Here is a 23,715-nt window from a genome sequence, read left to right as displayed (position 1 = left end):
ATAAATGGGTTTGGTGATGTTGACTTAAGAGGAAAGTAATTTCAGAGGTAGAGAAAGTTATTATAATCACACTTTGATGAGACTTTTTTTTCTTTAGAATAGCATGCAGCGATGAATCCTTCAAAATGATCAATAGGGTCAATTTTGATTTCATGCTGACTCTTAAGTGGAGATGATGCACAAAAAACGATCCAATAGCATATACTATAGTCTGGGTAGTCTACAGTATATTTGTCATAAAATTATAAAATGAGATGATTGAATCCAGCTCCAAAGATCTGTCTCCATGGCCACAGAGACTCTTTCATCAATTTAAAAAAAACCATTCTGTGGTCTCATGCCATCTTTGCATTTAATTGGCTAAAATGGGATTCCCATGGGAACAAATACCACCGCAACAGTTAGTGGCAGGTTAGTCTGATACTTTAATACAGCCTTTGACCCTCTATCTATTCACACATACCCACTCTTGCATAAACTCACAATGGTACGCACACATTGACCTCCTGACCACCCGCAGGGAAGAAATCCAGTTAAAGCTCAATGATGCCAAATAGAAATTTCGACTGAAGGACATCTTAGACAGGCAAGCGTCCCACCACGCCTCTCATCTCCCCCCTCCTGAGACACATGTCAGATCTAGACATGCAGGTAAGACTCAGTGAGGCGGATCTGCCATGGAGAAGGCTAGAGGTGACATGGAGGCTGAAAATGACTCTTGCAGTGGGAAGTGTTTTATCAAGTTATCTCCAGTTGGCTGAGCTGTAATGAATGCAATTATATAATAGTTTTTAAAAATACATTGCTATATATTACTTTCTTGAAAATTTAACAGTGCATTGTGAAAAAAATAAAAAAAAGAACACCAAGAGTGCAACTCTAAAAAAAAAAGGGTGCCTTTTGTTTCACTAATTAATGTGCAAGTAATATTGCCAGCAGCCATATCACCCTGTAGCCCAAGACTGGTTGCCCACTGAAGCTAAGCAGGACTGAGCCTGGTCAGTACCTGGATGGGAGACTCCTGGGAAAACTAGGTTGCTGTTGGAAGAGGTGTTAGTGAGGCCAGCAGGGGGCGCTCACCCTGTGGTCTGTGTGGGTCCTAACGCCCCAGTATAGTGACGGGGATACTATACTGTCAAAGAGAACCGTCCTTCGGACGAGACGTTAAACCGACGTTAAAATCTCTGTGGTCACAAAAAATCCCATCATCCTGGCCCAATTTGCCCAGTGGCCTCTGTCCATCATGGCCTCCTAATCATCTCCATATACTGATTGGCTTCATCACTGTCTCCTCACCACCAGAGAAAAGTAAAAAAAGATAAAAAGAATAAAAGTACATATATTTTTCAGTGGCAGAGGACTGTAAAACTGTAAAACACTATTACGATCAACCATGTTACTTTTGGAAAAGTATTATCACAACAAATAGAAAATACATTTCGAAAGTAGTTTCAAAATGGAACAGCTTCATAAAATGACCCAAGATCACAAATGCAACATCCAAAGTAGAGAATAAACAATACCGGACTGAAAAAACACAAGCTACTTAGGGGAGTTTGGGAGTCCAAGGACACCACTAGAGGATTTTTTGCTGCACAAGTACAAAGACCAAGTAGGAGAGGGTTCAGCTTGTGTGAAGAGTTCACGTCTTGCCCCAGGCATCAAATCATCATGCTCAAGGTCACACGTGGCTCATCATAACCGTAGACTCTCTCATTACTCAGTACCAACCAATGTATAACTCAAGACAGCTGTCAGTGTCACTAACTCTGCATTCAATTTCCTGCTGCTATGGAAACAACTTATAAAGGTGAGCCGAGGAGGTTTTCAATCCCAACTTCTGCTGCGAAAGAGGGCTTCATCACTGCTACCGAACACAAGAGAACAGGAAGTGCCACTGGTGTAAGTGTACTGGAGCCTACAGAGAGGAAAAGAATGAGAGATAAAAAATAAAATAAAACCGAAATAAAACTGATTGACAGGAGGGAAATGAATGAGGGAATAAATTAATAACATTTAATGAATGACATTTAACATTTCACAAAGAAATGTCTTTGTATTAAGAGTTATTGCACTCAAATACCTTGCTTTCATTTAAACCACATTGCGGAATGAAACTATTCATGGTCACAGGCGAAGAATACACTCTTTTCCAGCTGGGCTGTCACCTCTCTAACACAGCATATCTGACAGACAGAACAATAGCATCTCAAGATTTTATCTGAGAGCTTCAAACTCCCCACCACCCCCCATTTTACTGTGTCAGTGCCAAAAACATCCTCCCTGCATGTTTAATCAGAGTCCTCGGCAGACAGGATAAATCCGGGCGCCATTCGAACCGAGTCCCTCTTACAGGACACAGACATCCAACGCTGCTGTATCTATGTCACAAAAGCATCTTAAAAAGCACAAAAATATCATTCCAGTTCAAATTTGTTATTCAAATTAGTAATAGCTAACAAACGTGAAACTGTACCCACATATCAACTGTATTCACATTTTACATCAATATACCAAGTGACATTGTTTGGCAACAATAAATAGTCTACAGATAGGTTAATGAACTGTTTTACTTGTGGTGAAAAAAAATATTTTAATATATTTTATATTACAAAATGTATTATTAATTAATAAAATAGTATAATTGTTGAGAAGTTTTTGTGTCCCTAAGCTGCAAGGTGCAAAGCATGTGCCACACCCCTCCTAGCTTGTTAATTTTCCTATTAACCTCGAGCTCCACCCACCTGATCTCAAGCCAATTAGGACTCTATCAGGCTTTATTAACGGTGTTGTGCTTTTGAATTTTGACCTCCTGCCAAATGATTATTTGGCGGGGGTCGAAACTCGGCACAACAACGGCACCTGTGCCCACAACATCTTCCTTCTCTTGCACATGGATGTACTGTGCAGAGGACTGAGTTTTTCTCCTTTCCTTGTTTTTTCCTGTGTGTGTGTGTGCGAGTTTGGTTTATGGTCAATTACACACACGCAGGAAAAAACAAGGAAAGACACACACACACCTACATACACACATATACAATACCTGCTTGGATGTAAAATAAAGACCTTGACACCTGAGTGACTAGACTGGACCTGTTCTTACCGACAGCTCCATTGGCTTCAAGCTAGCTACCTAAGCATCCCCTTACTCCTTTTCAATAGTTATAAATTATTAAATGTGTATTATACTGTTTATTATTACTATTAAATATGTATAAAAGTATTATATTATGTTTTGGAGGTGCATCCAAGGTAAAAAAAAAAAAAAAAAAAAAAAAACCTTTTATTTTCTCATTATACATTTGCAGCATCACCTCTTTTCTCACAGTGTCAATGGTTCGATCAAGAATTTTCCGAGAGCTTTCCGAGAGCTCTGCTCTGATTGTCAGTCGGTTGTCATTGGTTTACTCTGATTAGTCAGATGGCCCAGTCTGTTGTGATTGGTCTAATCTAATTGGTCAGATGACATGGTCTGTTGTGATTGGTCTACTGTTTACAGCGTGTGTCAGAAATCAAACTCCCATATTCTGAATTTCAGTTTCAGATGTTTTCTCAGCACTTGTGCAAACAGTGCTATGAACAGTAACAATGGTGATTGTTATGTTCCTTATCCTTTGGAAGTGCATGCAAAGTGGATTTGCTTCCACAGCGCAGAAAACAACATCTTCTCGACATGTTGACAACACAAACTAAATGGTATCATAAATTATACTTTAACTCGATTTTGAACTCGATTTTTACATTTTCTACGTAAAATTTGACTGTGCTTACTCATGTTAAATTCGCCACCACAATGGCTTGAACTCGCTCCCACAGTGTTTGGAACGGTTTCTTTGTTGCTAAATGGTTGCTATGTGGTCCAAGTCAAAAGAGCAAGACTATGATATTCTGCTCTCTAGATAGATGCAACTGGAGTATTGGATTTTTCTCTATTTTATCATTCAACAGAAAATATAAGTTACTTAGAAAAGTAATAAAACATCTCTCGATAACAAGCTCAACAATCTAAACTCTCAATCATGGCACAAACAGTACAGCACAACTTCTAATTTTTACATTTATTGGTTTGTTCATAGAGCATATACCGTTAATTATTAACTGAACATCAGTGTATTTTATTATATTGCTGTTGTCGCTTCGTGTCATGAATAAAAATGGCCCTCAACTGTAAAAAAAAAAACAGTACAATGCACAGCCTCTTGGGGCTTTATTACTTTAATTTGTCATACAGCTCTTCAACGGGCATGTAAATGTGACAAAATCATGCAGCTAAGCTTTGTTGTTCATGTACATAAAATGGTATCATCAATATAATGGTGCCTCATAAAGGTGAATTACATGAATTTTAAAATACTCGAGCTTCTAAAAATACAGTTCGAGAGACGAGCACGTTGTGTTGCTGAAGTACGCTGCAGGTTCAGCCGTGGGAACAGACTGTAGAGAATGAGTAAGCCGGCCAATTAGGCAATGATGGTGGGGATTTAGTGAGCATGCATTAACTGATCTCACTGTAGGAGAGATACTGTTCGGTCAGGGCAGGTTAATAGCTGTCAAAAATGCCCTGCTCCAAACAGCACTCAAAACACAGATTGTAGAAGTGCATATCAGAGCAATTAAGCAGCAGATAAATGCCTGTCGGAAAGGAAGTATTGTAGCGAAATGCAAATATATTCTGTATCTGAAGTGCCGGATCCAGATAAGGACGGTGATCATGTGACCGTTAACTCGATTATGCATAATACATTTTAAAGGCCACACTGTGTTTGCAGGTTTACGGATTCGGCGCACACACATCTGGCGCAGGAGTCGGGAACTGTGCTTAAGTTCTAAGCCCATGGTTCCCTGACTGAGCCCTCCTAATAAGCCAGAGATTCCTTTGAAGGTCAAACGCAACAGCTGTGTGCACAGATAAAAAGATCTTGAGATATGCTTAACCTCACCCACTAAAATAGCATCACCAGAATACAATGTAAACAGAGATATTCTTGTGATTTTGGACTTTTTTAACTTATATGAGGATTTCAACCAGAAATGCAAATTCTGTCATGCATTTCTTTCTTCTGCAGAAAAGATTTTGAACTATACATTTCAATGTACTTAAAAAAAGAAAAGAAATCTTCTACATATAATACATATACAAGTTTAGACTGACATTGGGTTGAGTACATTACAGAATGTTCATGTTTGGATGAACAAGCCCCTTAAGCTGCTAAAAATATGAGGAAATTGATCTTGGTGCACCAAGTTTGAATATGCAAATAAGATTTGAGCAAAAGTAGAGAGGAATATTTTTGGGGAGTGATGACTTTGTGTGGCTTTGAATATACAGTAGTGCACAAATTATATGGGCTATTCTTAGAATATTTAATTTTGTGCTCCACCAAAAAAAAAATTGTCATACAGTTCTAAAGCAACATTAGGGTGAATAATTCAAGACAAAATTGTAATTTTTAAAGGGACACTTCACCCATTTGCATTAAGCTTTGTATCGTTAGAAACCCAGTCATATTTTTGAATGGTCGTGCATTATTCCCTCATTTTCCCCTGAGACTCAGTGTTGCAGTTCCTGCTTATAATGATGTAAAAATCGTCATTTTGCGTCATTCTAAGCAGGAAGTCCCATATCTTTGCAGAGGGGTTGAGACTACAAACACTCGTTCCTTATTTTTCCAGGGGGTGGGACCCACTCACGCTACAGACCTATTACAGATCAGTGGGTGGGACTTGACTTGCAGAAACTAAAAGCAATATCCGCCATCCTGTTTGGAAGCTAAGCTAACAGGCGCTGTGGAGCCAGATGTGAAGTCACGACAATGGCGGAAGGTACTCAATATGATATGGAAGAAGAGGATTTCGAAAGTCTGATGCTCGAATCAGATGTTCGTGGCTTTATCTGATTCTGATTTTATTATCTGGAGGCAGAAGACCTGCCTGTCGCGGACGCGCACACACGCGGACTGAACATCCCGGTATCATGCAATAATTCAGTAAAAAGTTACTTAACTTATATTAACAGATACAACTTTTGATTTTTGAAAATCGATATTTTCACTACAGAACAGATGTCTCAAGGTGTCAAAGTGTGTAGAGTACCAAAAATATAATTGTTTTCCACGCAAAAATCCATTTCAGCTACTGATGTCTGTGATAGCCATCATCAGTACACACTGACTGTGGTGTGTTTGGCAGTTTATCTGGACACACTTATACATCTCAGTGTAAGCCTGTGACAGCGCTGCCGCTATGATGAATGTCTCCAACACTGAGGGTATTTTCACAGAAAATGTCATGCTTTCTTTTTAGCTAATTAGAACCTCAGTTTGAGTATGAAATAGATTGATCGAGTGTGTATAAAAACACATGGGCGTAACATTTGGTAATTTGTTTTTCAGCAGTGACCAATGACAAATTACCCACCTTCTGATGGGGTAATTCTTCCTACCTGCGTGGCGAGACATATTTTTGGAGCTTATTTGAAATATTTTCAATACTCATACATAGCAAATAGATTGCATTCTGCGACAATTTAAAGCCCTGAGCCGAAATATTGACACCCAGTCCTGTTATTGTACACCATTTTACATTCTCTCCTCTCAAATATTCCTGGACCAAAACCAGGTTGTCTATAAATATTTTGCTCAGCCTGACAGTATATGGCTCTCTTCTATCCACGCACATTTTCTCCACAAATCCACCACGCTCACATGTGGAAATGAGGCCGGAGAAAAATCAAGCCCGAAGGGCCCCGAATGTGTGGCGGAACCTCAAATCCCCATCTCTGAGCATCCCGTGGCATCTCTTATCCTTAGGACTCCCTTGGCCTTATCTTGCGAAAACAGAGGGAATTAGATGTATTTGCCCAAATGCACTGCTATGTAATTGAAAAGCCACTAGTCTTGGTGGGTTGCCATAGAAACCAGCAGGTAATAGAGTAGTACCTCTTCCTCCACACTTCCACCCCAGTGTGTTACAGTATCTGCCCACTAGCTCTTTAGAGAGACGGGCTGACCTACTAAAATATGCCTATTGCCGCCAACCTTTTTCCTAATCCGCTGCTCGCCGCTTGCACAGCAGAAAGCGTGACACAAAGGCCAAAAGGAGATGGCCCATTTAGTGTTTTTTGCCCCATGCCGTGTCACCATCAGACGCATTTGCAAAAAGCTCGCTGTCTAGCGTGCTGTGATACAGAGCCGTTCTTCGAGGGAGAAAATCAGCTGTTAGAGAGGACTTACAAACTATTTTTCATGTCATTCAGGGGTTTAGTCACACAGTCTAGCCATATCTTCAATATTTTTTTACTTTGCTTGTTAAAGTGGCTTAAAAAAAGCTTATATAATTCCGATTATTAAGGAAAGGCATGTGAATTTCACATGTGAACGCACTAATCACCTGTTTTTGCTTCATATGTCATCCATTATTGTTGTTAACTAAAATTAAAACTGTTATAAAGCTAATTTAATTTATATTACATGAAAAACCTAAACTTTGAGTATAAACTATAAGTTGAAGTACTAAAATTACTGAAAATAAATAAATAAATCTAAAATCAAATTAAAATAAAAACTGCAAATCTAAAAATAAAATCCAATTTAAAATATGAATCAATATTATAATAGTTTATAAATAATGCAAAAATAACTATGATTTCATAAAATTCTGGATGTATGAATAGTTTAAAACCTACTGTTAAATAGACAGATTTTAATGTGTGTGTGTGTGTGTGTGTGTGTCTGACAGGGTTGATAAATTTATATTTACCATAATTTAAAAAAATCTATATTATTTTGACAGTTAACATAATAAAAATGAAAAAATAAAACCTAATTTAAACTATCAATACATACTAAGTATATAAATGATGCTAAAATGACTGCATTTGAGGATCTTCTGAAAATTGCATGTAATTTTCAAAATCATATATGATTCTGTAAAAAATTCATGTGGTTCTTCCGTAAGGCCAAATGCAAGCGCAAATCCCTTTGAAGGCATCATCCAGACATCCTATTTTGTGCTGCTGAAATAGACCATTGATGTGACCCAGATATGCTGGACAGTGGCAGCCTGTATCTTAGCATTAAAATGCCACAGTCTCTAGATACAGACTGTCATCCTTCCTCAAGTCATAGCTTAATTAGTTTGCCTTTTTAACCCCCCGCCAAAGCTTCAGGATCTATTCGGACGCAGAACTGCTCTGGATTGATATAGAAAGTTTGCTTTTGAGAGACCCCAAACAAGCACCTCGACCGCGGTTAAAAGCATCGATTTTCGAAGTGTCGTCAAAGAGCTGGAGACCGTAAAAGGATTTTGATCCACGAGCTGCTCGAAAAAGATCAATTTATCAAGCCTTTTCTCTTATAATCGTGGTGAGAGCACTTGCTATATAAATGAGCTCAGCTGGACCATGTGAGCTAGATGAACTTATGTCTTCCATGTGGTTAAATCTGTGGCCTGAATTGGAGAAGTTTTTCAGTACTGTTTCCATGGTACTATTTCTTCTTCAACGTCGTATCAAGGGTGAAAAATAATCAAAGACTTACGAAAGCACCCGCTCGAGTCTTGACCCAGTGGACCCAATAATCTCTCCTAGAGTGCAGAAAGTCTGGCCGAGGAAGGACTGTGAGAGACAAAACAATGAAGGTACATCACAGTTATGTGGGTTCCCTGCTCCACAGTCACAAATCAGCAGTGACAGTCCTGTCTGGAAAATCTCAGAAAGATGGTATGAGGACTCACCTTGGATACTGTATGTCACTGAGTATAAAGACAGGTGAGGCCTGGCTGATGAAACTCTAAGCAATGGAAGGGGTGAATCAATGACATGGAAATGCATACAAAAAAGCGAGCAAAAAAAACAAAACAAAAACAGGACGAGACTTTGAGAACTACGACAGACTGTTTTTCATGCAGTTTTAAAGGACACAGAGGGGTCTGGGCTTTGAACATGACAACACTTTTTTCTTTTTCAAAGAATGAGAACTGAAAAACAAATCACATTCCCTTTGTAACTATTTCTGACATGACGGAAAACAAGCAATGGATAAATTACACTCATTTACAGCTTGTACCTTCTGTTATCCATATCCATCGTAGCAGGGAAGAGATCAAATCAACAGAGTAAAACTAGCAGCCATTGCATCGTGGTTCTTGTCTATTCATTAGAATGCAGGAAACGGCATGTGAGACATTAAAGTTTGCTTACATGTTTTGAGATGTTTGAGCTTCTTGAATCCACATTGTATCTGCGTCAAATAAGCAAAAGATTGAAAATGAACTGGAAGATCATTTCTAAGTATATTATCAAGGGATTTTTTTTCCCGAAACTAAGGGCAGAAAAGTTCCGTCATCCACTTACACGTCAAACCGAAGGTTCTGCTTTTCTTCGAAGAAGTAATCCAAGACAAACTTCCTTACAAAGTCTGGGTTGAGAGTGTTGTCAATCACTTCTGTTCGGCCAGACTAAACAAGAATAAAAGATGCATCATTAGTTAAAACATTTTCATGGCAAGATAATGAAACAGCATCTTTAGAATCAAACTACTGTAATATTGCAAAGTATTGTCTATCTATCAAAAATTTCACCTTCCCAAGTACAAACATGTTTGTATGACCAGAAAGGTCATTCTCTACAAATTAGGTACAACAGGCCTTGAACTCATTTTTACCACCCAAAATATTAGTGAAAGAACATGCTTAATCTTGTCAGAAGGTCAAACTAAATATTCTCATGTTTATTTTTATTTTTTGTGTGCAATATTTCTAACCCTGTTGCCAAAATGCCAATATAAATGCAGTTTAAAACCCTGAATTGTGTCATTTTGTTATATTATTAGAAAGAAAAAAAAAGTAAATGTTTAAAGAGTACTTATTTTATGATGATAAAAAAAAAAAAAGCAGAATGGCTAACAGGGTTGATACATTATAAGAATATCTTATTTTGAAAAAAAAATCTTGTTTACATTAAAGAAGAATATATATTTTGCCATTTATAAACACCACTATTCCTCCATTGAAACATGATGGCTGAGATGAATAGAACAGAAAACCGTAAATGAAGTTGATATTATTCACTCATCTGCATGTAAAATCTGCACAGAAGGAATCACTGATGTGCCAAAGCATAATAACAGTTGCTATGATCATATTTTCATGATCAGAAGCAAAATCAGCCCTCAGACTTCCCTTCTCTCCGCAGACTCAACAGCAGCCTGAGCTCTGCATGAATGTGGGGCAGGAATAGCAGCTCAGTGTGAGCTCTTACAGCTTCCTGCCAACGTACACATCCCTGAAGCAATCAGACAGTGATTCCCATTGGGCAGGAGTCCTCGGCGGAGCTCACCGACGGCACAGAGTAATGAACTATTGATTCCTAACTCAGATTCAGACCCAAGATCATGTTCTCAACACCCCAGACACATAATCCCACCTATCAACTTAGTATCCACGCTTTCCATTATCTGCTCCTGGAGAAGTTCCTGGAGCCGATCGGTCCTTGACTAAAGGTTCAGTGACCGCTGGTCGCTGCATTATCTGTTTAGGGGAGCAGGCTGTTTATAATGCAGTTGCTATGCTTGCTTTTGGAGGTCGGCTACTTGTAATGTGAGTGGGCACTTGAGTGTTGATATGCATGCGGAGAAAGCCACTGGTCCAGATACACGCTAGCTATTTAAAAGTACAGTGAATATTTCATGATGCCATCTGGAGAGCGAGATATCTCTAGAGAAGTCCAGAGCGCTCGCTGCATTCCTCGAGTTTTCAATGGCAAACTACAGTTTTTTTTTTTTAGACTGGCGATTCTTTGAACAATTAGTAGTTGCATTTACAATTCTGCCAAAAGGGTCATCTTAGGATGATTTTAAAACACTGAGAAGCGATCTAAAAATCACATTGAACTGTACAGAACAAGAATTGTGCTGTCATTTTTTTAATCATTATTTTATAACAACTTCTTTGCAACTGTCCATTTAGCAAGGCATAATCATTTCTGTCATTTCTACTCTATTGTATGAGTTTTCAAACTTTATTATTTCCATCGAGTTGAATTTTCTTCTTTGGTAAATTCAAAGAGATAAATAAATACGAATTTCTTTCTTTTTTTTCTTTTTTTTTTAGCAGACTTAAAGGAGCTGTATGTAAGAAATGTATTTCAATTAATCATAAAATGGCCCTGATATGTCACTAGACATTAAGAAATCATGTTCATTTCAAATACTTATATCACTGACAACAGTAGTCCGGCCAGGATATTGTCATTTAAAAAGTGAAGTTGCAGCCCTCAACTGATGTTGATGTTGACATGTTGTGTTTTGGCCTGAAGCGCCACCCTCCACCTATCTACCAATCACGAAGTCAGTAGTGTTTCAGCATCCGGGTTGCCAGCTCTGCTCTAGTTACCACAGCTGCAGATACAAACGTTCCAGCTGGATCCTGCAGCCTATCTGGCAACCTCGAGTCAGGGGGGAGGGGATACACCGCTCTACAGTAATTTTAAAGCGATTGCAGTACCAGTTTTGGCCACAATCTTACATACGGCTCCTTTAAGTGCTTATATGGCTAATCAAACTATGTTCAAAAATTTCTACCAGAATTAGATTATCATTCATATTTTTAAATGTTTTTCTTATGCTTACCAAGGCTGCATTTATTTGATAAAAAAAACCCTGCAATATTGTGAATTATTTTATTATTGTGAAATATTTTAAAATGCAATTTATTCCTGTGATGCAAAATCAGCATCATAACAGTCTTCAGTGTCACATATTCCTTCAGAAATAATTATAATATGCTGATTTGCTGCTAATGAAGCATTCTTATTATTATGTAGAAAACAGTTGTGCCGCTTAACCCCTTAACGCCGACTGTCGCGAATTTGCAACAAACCCCTTCCATTCAGACTGCAAGCGAGATAGCGTGTGTTTTCCCCCAATGCCTGTTTGTGCACATTCGATACATACCTAGGAACCTTTTGCACGCACTGGTTTCTCGTAGGAGCGGTCGGAGTGGGAACTACATCCAGTTCACGGAAGCTAATATTTTGGTTTGCAAAATCCGCATATCAAGGGCGCAAATGTGGAGAAATTGCCCAAAATGAGTTAAGTTGTGCTAAGATAAAAATATGTACCAGCTTATTGATTGCCTCTATAGCTATGTTATTCATATAGACTTCATGTGACAAATATTTTTTACGTACTTTGTAGATTTCTGTTTGTAGAAAATTCGCGACATTCGTCCATAACGGCTGGATTGGGCTATAATGGCTACATATAATAATGCTGTATTTGGATGGTTTGAGGCAAAAAAATGTTTGTTTTTTTTCACAAAAAATAGCATGTTAGGATATAACACTATAAGAATATATAATGTATGCACTGGAGAAACAAGGAAAGAGTTAAACAGAGTGTAACATGGAATGTATAAAAACTACTGTCAATGTTAGGGAGTAGGAGAGTGTTTTGTTTCTTGCTATTGTCAAGATTCATTAATTTGTCAATTAAAGTTTATGAGTTCTATCAACTTTGTGCCATGAATAAAATCTACATACCTGAGATGGGAAAATGTGTTTTATTAATTTTACCATTTTGTAAAAAAAATTACCCTAAATGCCTGTTGTCGCTAATTTGCAACATACCTAAATTTATATCTATTCTATATGGTATAGACAAATTAACAATCTCAACTTAATTTAGCATCAGCTTGGAGCCAGAAACACACATAATACATTTTTTTATTTAATTGTAAATAAATTCAGGCGTCAAGGGGTTAATATGTTTGTGGAAACCATAACACTGGTTTTTAAGGATTCTTTGATTAATAGAAAGTTCGAAATAAAAGTATTTATTTTAACTAGAAATCTTTGTAACATTACAAATGTGTTTACTGTCACATTTGATCACTTTAATGTGTCCTTGCTTTATAAATGTAAAATCCAATTTAGTAGACAGGCCTAGTAATATTGAATGTTCTAAAAGAAACAGTCTCATGGGATTTATCTGGAAGGCAAATAATAGAATGCACATCATAAAAAGAAAGAAAAACAGAGCATCCACACAAGCGCAGATAAGAGGAGGATGGAGGAGAATATAGACTGATAGACACAACAATCTGATAATAAACCGAATAAACCGAAAAAACATGGTGGATACAAAAGTGCAACAATGAATCACATCAATAAAACTGCAAATTGTGTCCTGATTGCAGCTTGTGTAGTCGTGGCCAATGGACCATGTTAATTGATAATACAGTTTTTCAAGAGGCTAAAACACAGCATGCTGAGCACTATGTTCTGTTCATGTATAAAATGCGTACTAACCTCTCTCCACTCTTTAGTACCAATTCCTTGAACATACAACACAACCACTGTGAAGAGAAAATGGAAAAATAATGGTCAAACACAGAAAGAAACAATCAATAAATAGATAAAAACACTTGCAACCTGTGCACAGTCTGTTTCCTTAAGTGAAGCTAATGGAGGTGCTTCACTGAGAGCTTCATCCTACCATCTAATTAGAAAATGGCTTGGAGAAGAGCCTACTTCATGGGATGTGACCAGTATGGAGTATTAGTCTCAAATCCAGGCCCTTTAAGTGGAAGTGTGCAGGAGCAGGTGTGAGAATCTAATTCATCAATAACTTCACTGACTCATTCAAGAGGAGTCCAAACAGGAAATACCCTGACCAACAAACAGACTGCAGCTCTATGGGTGGTCATTTGAGTAGATGTCAGAAATGACTTGAAGAGACACTATTCAGTCCAGCAAGATCTTGAGGAATACTAAAATGCCACAAAAAAAGGACTCGTCCCTTGCTCTATAATCTGCTGACAGACCTCATTCTCAGAGGATTTACTTGTTTGTGGATGGATGGATGATAACCATACACATATAACTTCAGAAATGACTGTCTATCTATTTAATTAGGTCAAAAAATTTAAACAAGTTCACTATCCTGTTAATTATGTCAGTTAACACTCATTCCACCCCAATGGATTTTTTTTTTTCCTGAGAATAGCCCTGGAATTTAATCACTCTGAAATAAGCCCAAAATAACATTTCTTGTTTTACATGATGCAAATGTTACTCGAAACAAGGCATTATGAATGCATCTCTCTGTTGCACTGAACAAGATTAGACTGACCACATTCATTATTTTCAACTCCTCGAAAAATCTGCAGTAACAACACCGGGGCGGCGATTTCACATAAATTACATGGAACAATCATCAGAGCACAAAAATCATTTCAGGAAGAATAGAGACACCTATTCAGGTATGACCTTTGCCAGATCAACCGAGGAACTGATTTAGAATAAATCTCAGTGCAAATTATGGCAACTCAGATGTCAGTCAAGCGTTTGATTGCTGTGAGCATTAGGGTGAAGGATTAATAAATGTTATAATTTGGGCTTCTCTGACTAAGGCAGGTTTAAAAAGGCAAGTTGAAATAAGAGTTTTTTTCTCCTTTTTCAACTTTCCTTCCAAAGTAGTCCCTTTGATACGTCTTGAAAAAGCAGAGGGGGCAAAAAAAAAGATATGTCCTAGGGGTACAACCCTTTCAGCAAAGGCCTCACATACCAAATAGCCATGAATAACTCATCCGAAACCTTCACACTTGTTTTCAAGGCAAGAGAAAAATAATTAATGTGAATAGCATTCACAGCTACGCAATTGACATCAGTTGGGAAGAGAAAATGCTTTGTGTTTCTGCTCAGTGGTTGACCCTCTGAGAGAAAAAAAAACCCTCTGAATAATGCAATTTTAAAATACGGCCACGTTTATATTATCATGCAGGACGACCATTTTATTACCCTTAAGAATAGTAAATACAACTCAGTCAGAATTATTATATGCTCATTAGTCAATCAAGAAGGTCTAAATGAATAATGCTAATGCTAGCTATGTTAAAGCTTTTTGCATGCAGTCTTTTGAGCCGAATTTAAAATAAAATAGCTTCCTAAATAAATACTGGGCAGTAAACAATGTGTTCTGTCTATTGTTTCTAAAAAATAGAACAAACACATTATATCGCAGTAATAAAACCATAATAAAAACCATAATTAAATCCAATTTTGTGTAAAGTTCCAATTTAATAATCAGTCATGGAAGGGATTTTATATATACACACTGAACAAAATTGTAAACGCAACTCTTTTGTTTCTGCCCCCATTTTTCATGAGCTTGAAAAATACTTTTTCTATGTACACAAAAGGCCTATTTCTCTCAAATATTGTTCACAAATCTGTCTAAATCCGTGTTAGTGAGCACTTCTCCTTTGCCGAGATAATCCATCCACCTCACAGGTGTGGTAAATCAAGATGCTGCTTAGACAGTATGATTATTGCACAGGTGTGCCTTAAGGCTGGCCAAAATAAAAGGTCACTCTAAACAGCATCTGAAATCGAATACTTCACTACTATATAATATGCGAAAAAAACAGTATGCCAAAAGAGTAGTATGTCTGAAATACACAGTATTCGAAAATAGTAGGCAAAAAGTTATCGCCAAAGCTCCGTCTATTTTGCTGTACATCATTAAACTGTTAAGCTGCATCAGAAGTCTGTCCAAAATCAGTTTAGCAGGTACCTTTGTGCGCAAACGCTGCCTACAAAGTCATAGTCAGCTGCCTAAGTTTTCGAATGCAGCCATGGACGCTTCACTATCCCATGAGGCCACGAGAGAGGATTTACGAATGGCAGTGAAGCGACGCAACTGACGCTGTAGGTCACGTGACAGTAACAACATGGCAGAAGTAGTACGCCCGAATTTAATTCATACTATCCATATTCATAATAAGTAGAACATACTTTTTTAACGGCAAGTAAATTCTAATTCATGTAGCACCTACTCAGACAGTATGCGATTTCAGACACACAAGTAGTTTCAGTTCATCACACCTGAAATGGAAGCGTATTGCATTGTGAAACACAGTAACATATAGCGCTCTTTGTTGTACGCATCAATGTTTTGGCAAAAGTAATAGGTTATACCAGGTATTCCATGCATATAGAAAAAACTGCATTCTGTCCATAATATCTAATGCAGAAATAATTATAAAAAAAGTACAGATGGACTGCTTTGGACATGACAAGGAACAATCACTAAGGTCCCGTTTACACCTGGTATCAAGAAACGTTTTGGTCGATCAGATTACAAGTGGACGACGCTAAATACAGTTGTAAACGGGGTCTAAAACATTTTGAGCTTGTCCACATTTGACCACTTCCAAAAACGCATTCAACCAGATTGCTTTCATAGAGGTTTTTCGAACGCATTCGACCACATGAGCATTTACAGATGTAAACATTATGGGAAGACGTCCGAAGACAAAGAAACGTACCAATGTTCTCTCACGATTCCTGATTTCTAACACTCACTCACATCGTTCGACGTGGTCTTGTGTCTGTCAGAGCAGAAACGAAAGCTGCTGCTCTCCGTATGTTTTTCCGTCATCTTCTTTCACATTCATATGTAAATTGCTTGAGTTTATTTCGGCCATTAGATCGAAAGATCTGAAAAAGCCCATCCATTTACCCTCCATAGACCCTCCCTTTGAAGAAATCAGGACAGAAGTGGTTGAAAGTGGACAAAAGAGACGGATTAAAACACCAGGTGTGAACAGGAATGTGTCTCCCTCGTCTGCTTGTGATCAGATCGACCAAAACGCATCTTCATAAACAAGGCCTAAGATCAAGACTCACCTGGTGCTGACCTTGAGAATGTGTCGACATCCAGCAAACTCCTGGAGAAACAGAAAAACAGAGATGCTAAAGCACAAAACGGACAACAAAATAATTGCTGGCAATAAAAAGCCAAGAAAACCAATCTAGATGATCATTTTTGTACTGTTTTATTGAACAGATGGTTGCACAGAAACAAAAGCAGCTTCTATGTTTGTCTTATATGAACAAAGAGACTCATTGATGCTCAGGTCAGAGCAGGCTTGAATTTTCTCCTGCCGAACATCAATAATGAAGGTCTTGAACATCAAAATGAGTCAACATTAAAATCTAAATTGACCCCTATTTACTTTATTATTCTTTTTAAGAATACAGTTTCCTTGTGTTCATTGAGTGGAAAACGTATTGAGCGTTTAATCACATTTTTAATTGACATGATAATGATGGTTTATGAATAGATAAATAACACACTTTTAAGACATTTTAGAGAAAATGCATTATCATCAACATGCATAATGAATGATAAATGATTTTATTTGTCAGCAATATCTTACCCTTGCTTTTTTAATGCATGTTCCTGGTCATGCATGATTCACCAAAATGTAATAACTTGCTCTTCCTCTTCCTCTAAAATGACTTTGCTTTACAGATAAATTCATGAATTTCTTACTTTAACCACTTGACTTCATTCTAGTACATAACAGCCAGCTTTCACAATCTTATCAATTCTCACATGATAAAATCAAGTCTCATCCTACATTTTTCACATTGAATATCTTGTTTTAATTCAAAACGCAGCACACTACAGAAGTTAAATGGGTTGTGAAAAGCATTTCACATTGACCTTATCTCTGTAAACTAAAAGATATTTCAACAAGGACTAGGCCTATTGATTTAAAGTAATGTTTCATAACTGCTCCGATGGCAACAACATCTATTTAAGGTTTGAGTTTCCATCCATCAGTCTGTTATTGGTCTCTGACGGTGCATTTAAATTTAAAGACCAGACTGTTTTAAGACAGGCATGATGGATGACCAGTAACAGGATCCCATAGATATTCTCTCAAAGGAGAATTGTGTTTGTGGAATAAATAGATAGAGGAATAGAAGAAAAGGCTAGGGAAGTACAGCAGAGAGCACATTAATCCATCCGACCGAGCAGAGAATCGATTCCATCTCTAGTCTGCAGGATGCGGCTCTGAGCAACAGGAGGTATTGCCTGACATCTGGTGTGACGCCAGCTGTGACGTTTTAAGCCCGAATAAACGGGTCCTGAAGCTCTGGCATCTCAACAGGGAGCGCTTTCACGTGTGCCATACTGAGGGGGATCCCTTGACATACCGTGTGGCTTGGGTTATTGGGTTTTAGGTGATGACCTTGATCAGAATAAAACCGGAATAACATACTTCTTTAGGGTTGGGCATATTAGTCGACAGTCTCGACACACATCACATTAGTTGAACACATGAACTTTATTACTGGATGTAATACAATCACCAAGAAATCCAGCAACCTCCAAATCAGGTTATGACGATCAGCTGATACATAATTCAAAGTTTGACACATTTCCTGTGTCAAACTTCGTTATAAACAAGACATCATGAAAACTTCACTCAAAGGAAAACAGACTGACAGTACATTACAGCATTTTCCTTTCTGATGCTGCCAGGTTTGAGTCATACGTTCAATTAAATATACAGAGAAAATGGTTTCCTTTGCTTCTCGAAATATGATCCCAAAGTTTACAAGCTTACAAGTTTACAAATTTACTAGGAATTTACAAGCTTTCCCTGACAAACGCAATAGATCCTTTAAGATCTCCGGGTCTGAGAGTCTTCAACACATTCCCTCTGGTTTCCATCCAGACTTTCCCTTATCGAGTGACACAACGGCATCTGGTGCAATCTGTGTTGACAGTGACAAACAACCTTGATGAATTGGCTTCCCTTGTGAACAGCTTCCACAATTTGCCAGCATTATGCAGTGACAGAAAGACACTCTTTCACTAACTTGTTGCTGTGCAGAGTGGTATCCTCGTATGCTCGTATGCGACTTCATAAAAGATTAAAGTTTCCCTTTGGAGTTTTGCATATGGGTAACTAACTACTCAAAGCCATCAAAAATCTAATTGCTGGTTGCTTTCCATGGTAATTCCAAGATAGAGGCACAGTTAGTATGCATAACACTAATTAAACATGGACAATGTATGTGCACACCAAAAACAATGGGTTGAGTGATGCTAAAATTCACAGGGTGCGAGATAGGCCTACATTTTTAGGCAGCGGCTATTTGCACTAAGTGTAAATAGCAACTATATAGTGAAAATAGCATATTTTCTTAATGATAAATGCTATTTACACGAAATACAAATAGCGATAGTATTTTCTTTACAATAGGCTAAGTGTAGATGCTACACTTATAAATAGTGGCAGATACTATTTGCACTTCAATTTTGTTGTACATTAACAGTATGCAATAATAACAGAGTGTAGTTGATTATATTTATTACAATTATTAAATTGATGCCGCCTTTTTGGGACAATACAGCCCTCCCTACACCTACCCCTAACCCTAACAGATAAACACTTTATTATTAAACACACGTTAAACACTTTATTTCCACTTTTCGAATTCATTTTTATTGAAAATAAATGCCTTTCCGATCTGATATGTACGGAGCCCCGCACAAAACATGCGCGAAAAAAAGTTAATTGTGCGAAGTGCGCACTATTTACTATTTTGTTCCCTCGATTTGCTAAATTGTGCGGACGATTTACTAATTTGTTCCCTCGATTTATAAATCGTGCGCACGATATATAGCAAACCAAGGGAACGAAATAGTAAATTATGCGCTCAATTTATTAATTGAGGGAACAAAATAGTAAATCGTGTGCACGATTTAGTAAATCAAGGGAACGAATTAGTAAATCGTCCGCACAATTTAGCAAATCGAGGGAACGAAATAGTAAATTGCATGATTTAGCCAAGTATTTTTTCCTGCATGTTATGTGATGGGAAAAGGAGTAGAGCGAAAAAAGAAAAAAAAAGGCGGATTCGAACTTGTCAATTTGTGTCAAAACTGCCATGCACCTCACCCCTACACTATTGCTACTGTTGATCCAGTGTCTTCCATAATTTTGTCTGGCCCAACCAGTGGGCGAAGTTAGTGTAAATAGCCTCTGCCAACAAGGTGGGCTATTTGCACTTAGTGTAAATGGACACTCCGAAATTTTTATGAGTGGGCCCTCTCTTTCTCAAGTGTTTTGAGGTCATCGCAAAAAGTATTTTAATTGATAGTCCACCCTGTAATCATAATAAAAGTTGTTGTTTTTTTTACTGCCTGTAGTGTTTATTCCATCTGAAAACGGCTGTGAATTTTATGTATGGGTATGTTTTTGCAAAAAGGAAATTGCAAAAATGTATTTGAGCCTAGGTTGTAAAAATTTATTATTTTACCCAAAATGATACTCTCATCATTTACTAACCCTCATTTTATTCCAAACCAGTATGATTTTCAACTATTTATGAAATGAAATTAAACTGTTTCACTTACTTTCAATGTCCATAAAATGAAGGTAAGTGGGGTCTAAAACAACACTGGACACTACTGACTTTCAATATTTGGATAAAAAAAAAAAAAAAAAAAATTTCACATTTTGTCATAGTCATACAGGTTTGGAACAACATGAAGCGGAGTCAATTCTGACAGAATTTAAATTTTTGGGTGAACTATCCCTTTTAAGACTTCACTTAGAATGTAAAAATGACACTTTTATATTTTCAGCCATGTAATGTATTAAGTCCACAAACTCATAGCCATTTGTACCCTGTCCAGCTACACCTTTTTTTATATTTTTTTACCACAGAGATGTCATGCCACGAGGCGCTGCCTCAAAGTGAAGCAGAAACCCACTGGGCACCTAGATGTGGCGCATATTTCGTTGCTGTATTTCATTTTTCATAAATCCTGATCTGTTGCATTCATATCCCAGCAGGCTACAATGAAATATGTACCATGAGGTACCACTTGCTCCATTTTCTTGTCCCCGTCTTCCACCTCAGCCAAATTACTGCTGAAGGCTCAGCGGGCAAAGCCTGGCGGCCACAGATGTGTCTCATGTATAAAGAGACCTCCCTAGGATATCTGGGCAAGCAGTGTCTGAAGTGAAGGCTTTATGCAAACACACAGACAGCATCAGCAGTCAACACATTCATTATTCAGGAAAGAGTCTGTGCTGTTGTTTGTTGCCAGTGGTGTCTGTCCAACAAGGAGAAAACGGTCCAGAGGGACACAGTGAGGGAAGAGGTCAGCCAGGCATTAAAAAAATGTTGACCTTCACAGATTGAACTGTGTTTGATTATTTATAAAAAGCAACCAATCATTACAAGCATGTTGAGTAATGCAAAATACTCAAAACATGCAGCTAAACATAACCATTTCTTAAAGACTTCATTTTTATGTCAAAAGTATAGGTCATGTGTGTGAAGCACAAATAGACATTAAAAATAAAATAAGACTGAAAGATCAACATACTAATATTTAACTCCTTCCAGACATCACGTACGAACAAGAAAATGGTCGAACGCACCTACGATGCCCAAAAAATGCTGTCTAGGCAGGGAACTCATTAGATTTTGAGACACAAACTGCAAGTCATGAATGCTAATAGACAACATCACAGAAGATACGAGATTCCCCCAGAACCCTTACAAAAAAGTACTGTGGTAATAATACCATGATACTGTGATGCTGTCAAAAAACAATGTAGCCAAAAATGACAGATGGACCAAATGTAAAAGTTAATGACCTGGAAAAAATATATATATAATTACTGACCACCATTCTGAATATTATGAAGACTTATCCCACAGATTTGTTATGCAAAAAGTACCAAAAAGTATCATGGTACTATTTTTTTCTTTCTTTCTTTCTTCTGAACATGGTACTGCCGTGTTTTTGGACATGTACGTACCACGATATTACAATCTAATACCATCACTGACTGTACTGCCACAGTACTGTTTTGTAAGGATATGGTTGTTGGTGCCCCAAATACCATGATTCTTCAGACCATATTCATGTACCATGGTATTTATAGCCTACGCAACTCCACTTCGCCCCAAGCAAGAGTGATGCTTGTCTCATAGATGCACAGACTGGCCAACATTTTTCCAATTGTTAATTTTTTGTTGACTCGTTAATCGACTGTATTTGTATTAAGACGCTTCGTTTAAAGGCACCTTCTAAATGACTAGGCTACATAAGTTTATATTTTCCCCAATTAACAAAAATATATTGGGAAGAAAGCCAGAAGACAAAAGACACGATGCTTTTAAGACTTAGCCTAATCATTGAATTGTGAACATTAACAATAACCTTACCTGCACGAGACGCTGATTTCTATTTTGGTGGCAGGTACGCTGCTGTTTAACGGATCAAACTCCCCGATCGATGCCATTGCAGCTCCTCGGGAGTTTGAGATAAGTCTTCAAATGCCTCCAAAATCTGGGTCTCACTCGTCTCTGGCGTCACACGTGTAATATAACCCACCAAACTGGCGCAGAAATGTGTCTTTCCTTACAATTTGGACAGAGCGAACATCATCGGTCCGTTTGAGTCTGACCCCCTCGCGCACCTGAGGAGAACGCGCGCGCTTGATCGGCAGGTAGAGTCTGACTGGACCTCCTCTCGTCCTTCCTCCGCGCGGACACTCCGACACCGCTTTGAAAACTTAAATTGAAACCATAAATTTTTAATAGTACAGAAGCCATTCAATATTTAAGAGATGTGGTGTCAGATATGGATCTGAAACCTTTGGGGACGTTTAATCTATTGCTGTGGGGAAACGATTTTCAAACATCCAGTTTCCCAAACGCCCACGGCTTTTAAAATCCGGTTGATCCGTGGTAAACGTCGATGTTTCGCAGTATAAATAGCAAAATACTCAAGTATTTCCCGTCACATTCCAACAAAAAACGAGTTATGAATCTGCTGATAAATCGGAAAGCACTGAATAGTGCCTTTATCTCGAAATCTAGTGAGCTGCCTACACAAAATAGCGTGTTTGGCCATGTTCGCTTTAATCGTCTTAAAGCATCTTTATGATGCTCAAAATTGCTGAAATAGGCCACTAACAAAAAAGTAGCAAAAATATTCTTCAAGGTAGGTTACCATAGTATTATGGTACACGATACTGGTTATCATTCACTGTACAAAATGAGCACCTGTATTCAAAATCTAGCGAACTGCCTACATAAATAGCATTTTTGGGCATCACATGTTGGATATAAACGTCTGAACGCACCTATGATGCTCTAAAGTGCTACAATAACAAAAAAAAAAGGTACTATGCATACTATTTTACACGAAATTAGTAACTATCCACTTTCATCAAAACTATATTAAATCACTTTTTTTGTAAACAGAATTGTATATAAATCGGATAGGCTACTGTTTTGGTGAAACTCAGAATCAGAAACCACGTTGGTTCCGTCTTAAAATCTGGTGAACTGCCAATCTAGACAACAATTTTTTGCATCATATGCTCGGATGTGAGCATAAGTTACCCAAAAATGCTGCCTAAACTTTTTTTATTATTATTATTAAATAAACAAACAATGGAATGGCAAATTAAAAATGAGGTAATCTTTCAGTAGACAATATTACCATATGTTATCCTTATGCCTGCTACAGTACCTTTTTTGTTAGGAAAAATTTACTTAAAGCCATTCAAACTTTCAAAAGGTGAGATTTAAAAGAGCCATGGTATTTTTTTCCGTCCTTTCTTTTGTAATTGAATCCCCTTTGGTCAATTTGATTTGAGTTTCCAGCCACCGTCGAAGTGACCAGACTTTTAACCTAAATGTTAATAAAACTCTGGTGCCCTGCAGGAAGATAGAATACTGTTATATCTTCTGGACGCTTTCCCTAACGGCTAGTGATGGCCAGTATTGCTGCGGCGCTCCTCAATTGCTTTCGGGAGATGGCACATTGAACCTCTTGGCCAAGAAAGAAAGTGAAAGAGAGCCTGTGAATGGAGAGAGGGAGA

The 23,715-nt window shown here is 37.8% G+C and overlaps 1 protein-coding gene across 1 annotated transcript in view; it reads right to left on the bottom strand.

Moving 5' to 3' along the window:
- cpne9 (copine family member IX) overlaps positions 1-22,655 on the bottom strand; it is a 39,276-nt gene extending 16,621 nt beyond the window's left edge. Inside the window, exons 1-6 of the mRNA XM_084429045.1 lie at positions 22,049-22,655; positions 16,688-16,728; positions 13,307-13,353; positions 9,353-9,456; positions 9,200-9,239; positions 8,538-8,614 (exon numbers count right to left, since the gene is read on the bottom strand). Coding sequence (XP_084285171.1) covers positions 8,538-8,614; positions 9,200-9,239; positions 9,353-9,456; positions 13,307-13,353; positions 16,688-16,728; positions 22,049-22,125 — 386 coding nt within the window. The 5' untranslated portion in view covers positions 22,126-22,655. The remainder of the gene's footprint in view (positions 1-8,537; positions 8,615-9,199; positions 9,240-9,352; positions 9,457-13,306; positions 13,354-16,687; positions 16,729-22,048) is intronic.
- Between the last annotated feature and the right edge of the window lie 1,060 nt (positions 22,656-23,715).

This window comes from Rutilus rutilus (assembly GCF_951802725.1).
Source record: "Rutilus rutilus genome assembly, chromosome: 13".
NCBI classification, from domain to species: Eukaryota; Metazoa; Chordata; class Actinopteri; order Cypriniformes; family Leuciscidae; genus Rutilus; species Rutilus rutilus.
The sequence above is the reverse complement of the archived record's forward strand: the minus strand, read 5'-3'. Positions and strand labels throughout refer to the sequence as shown.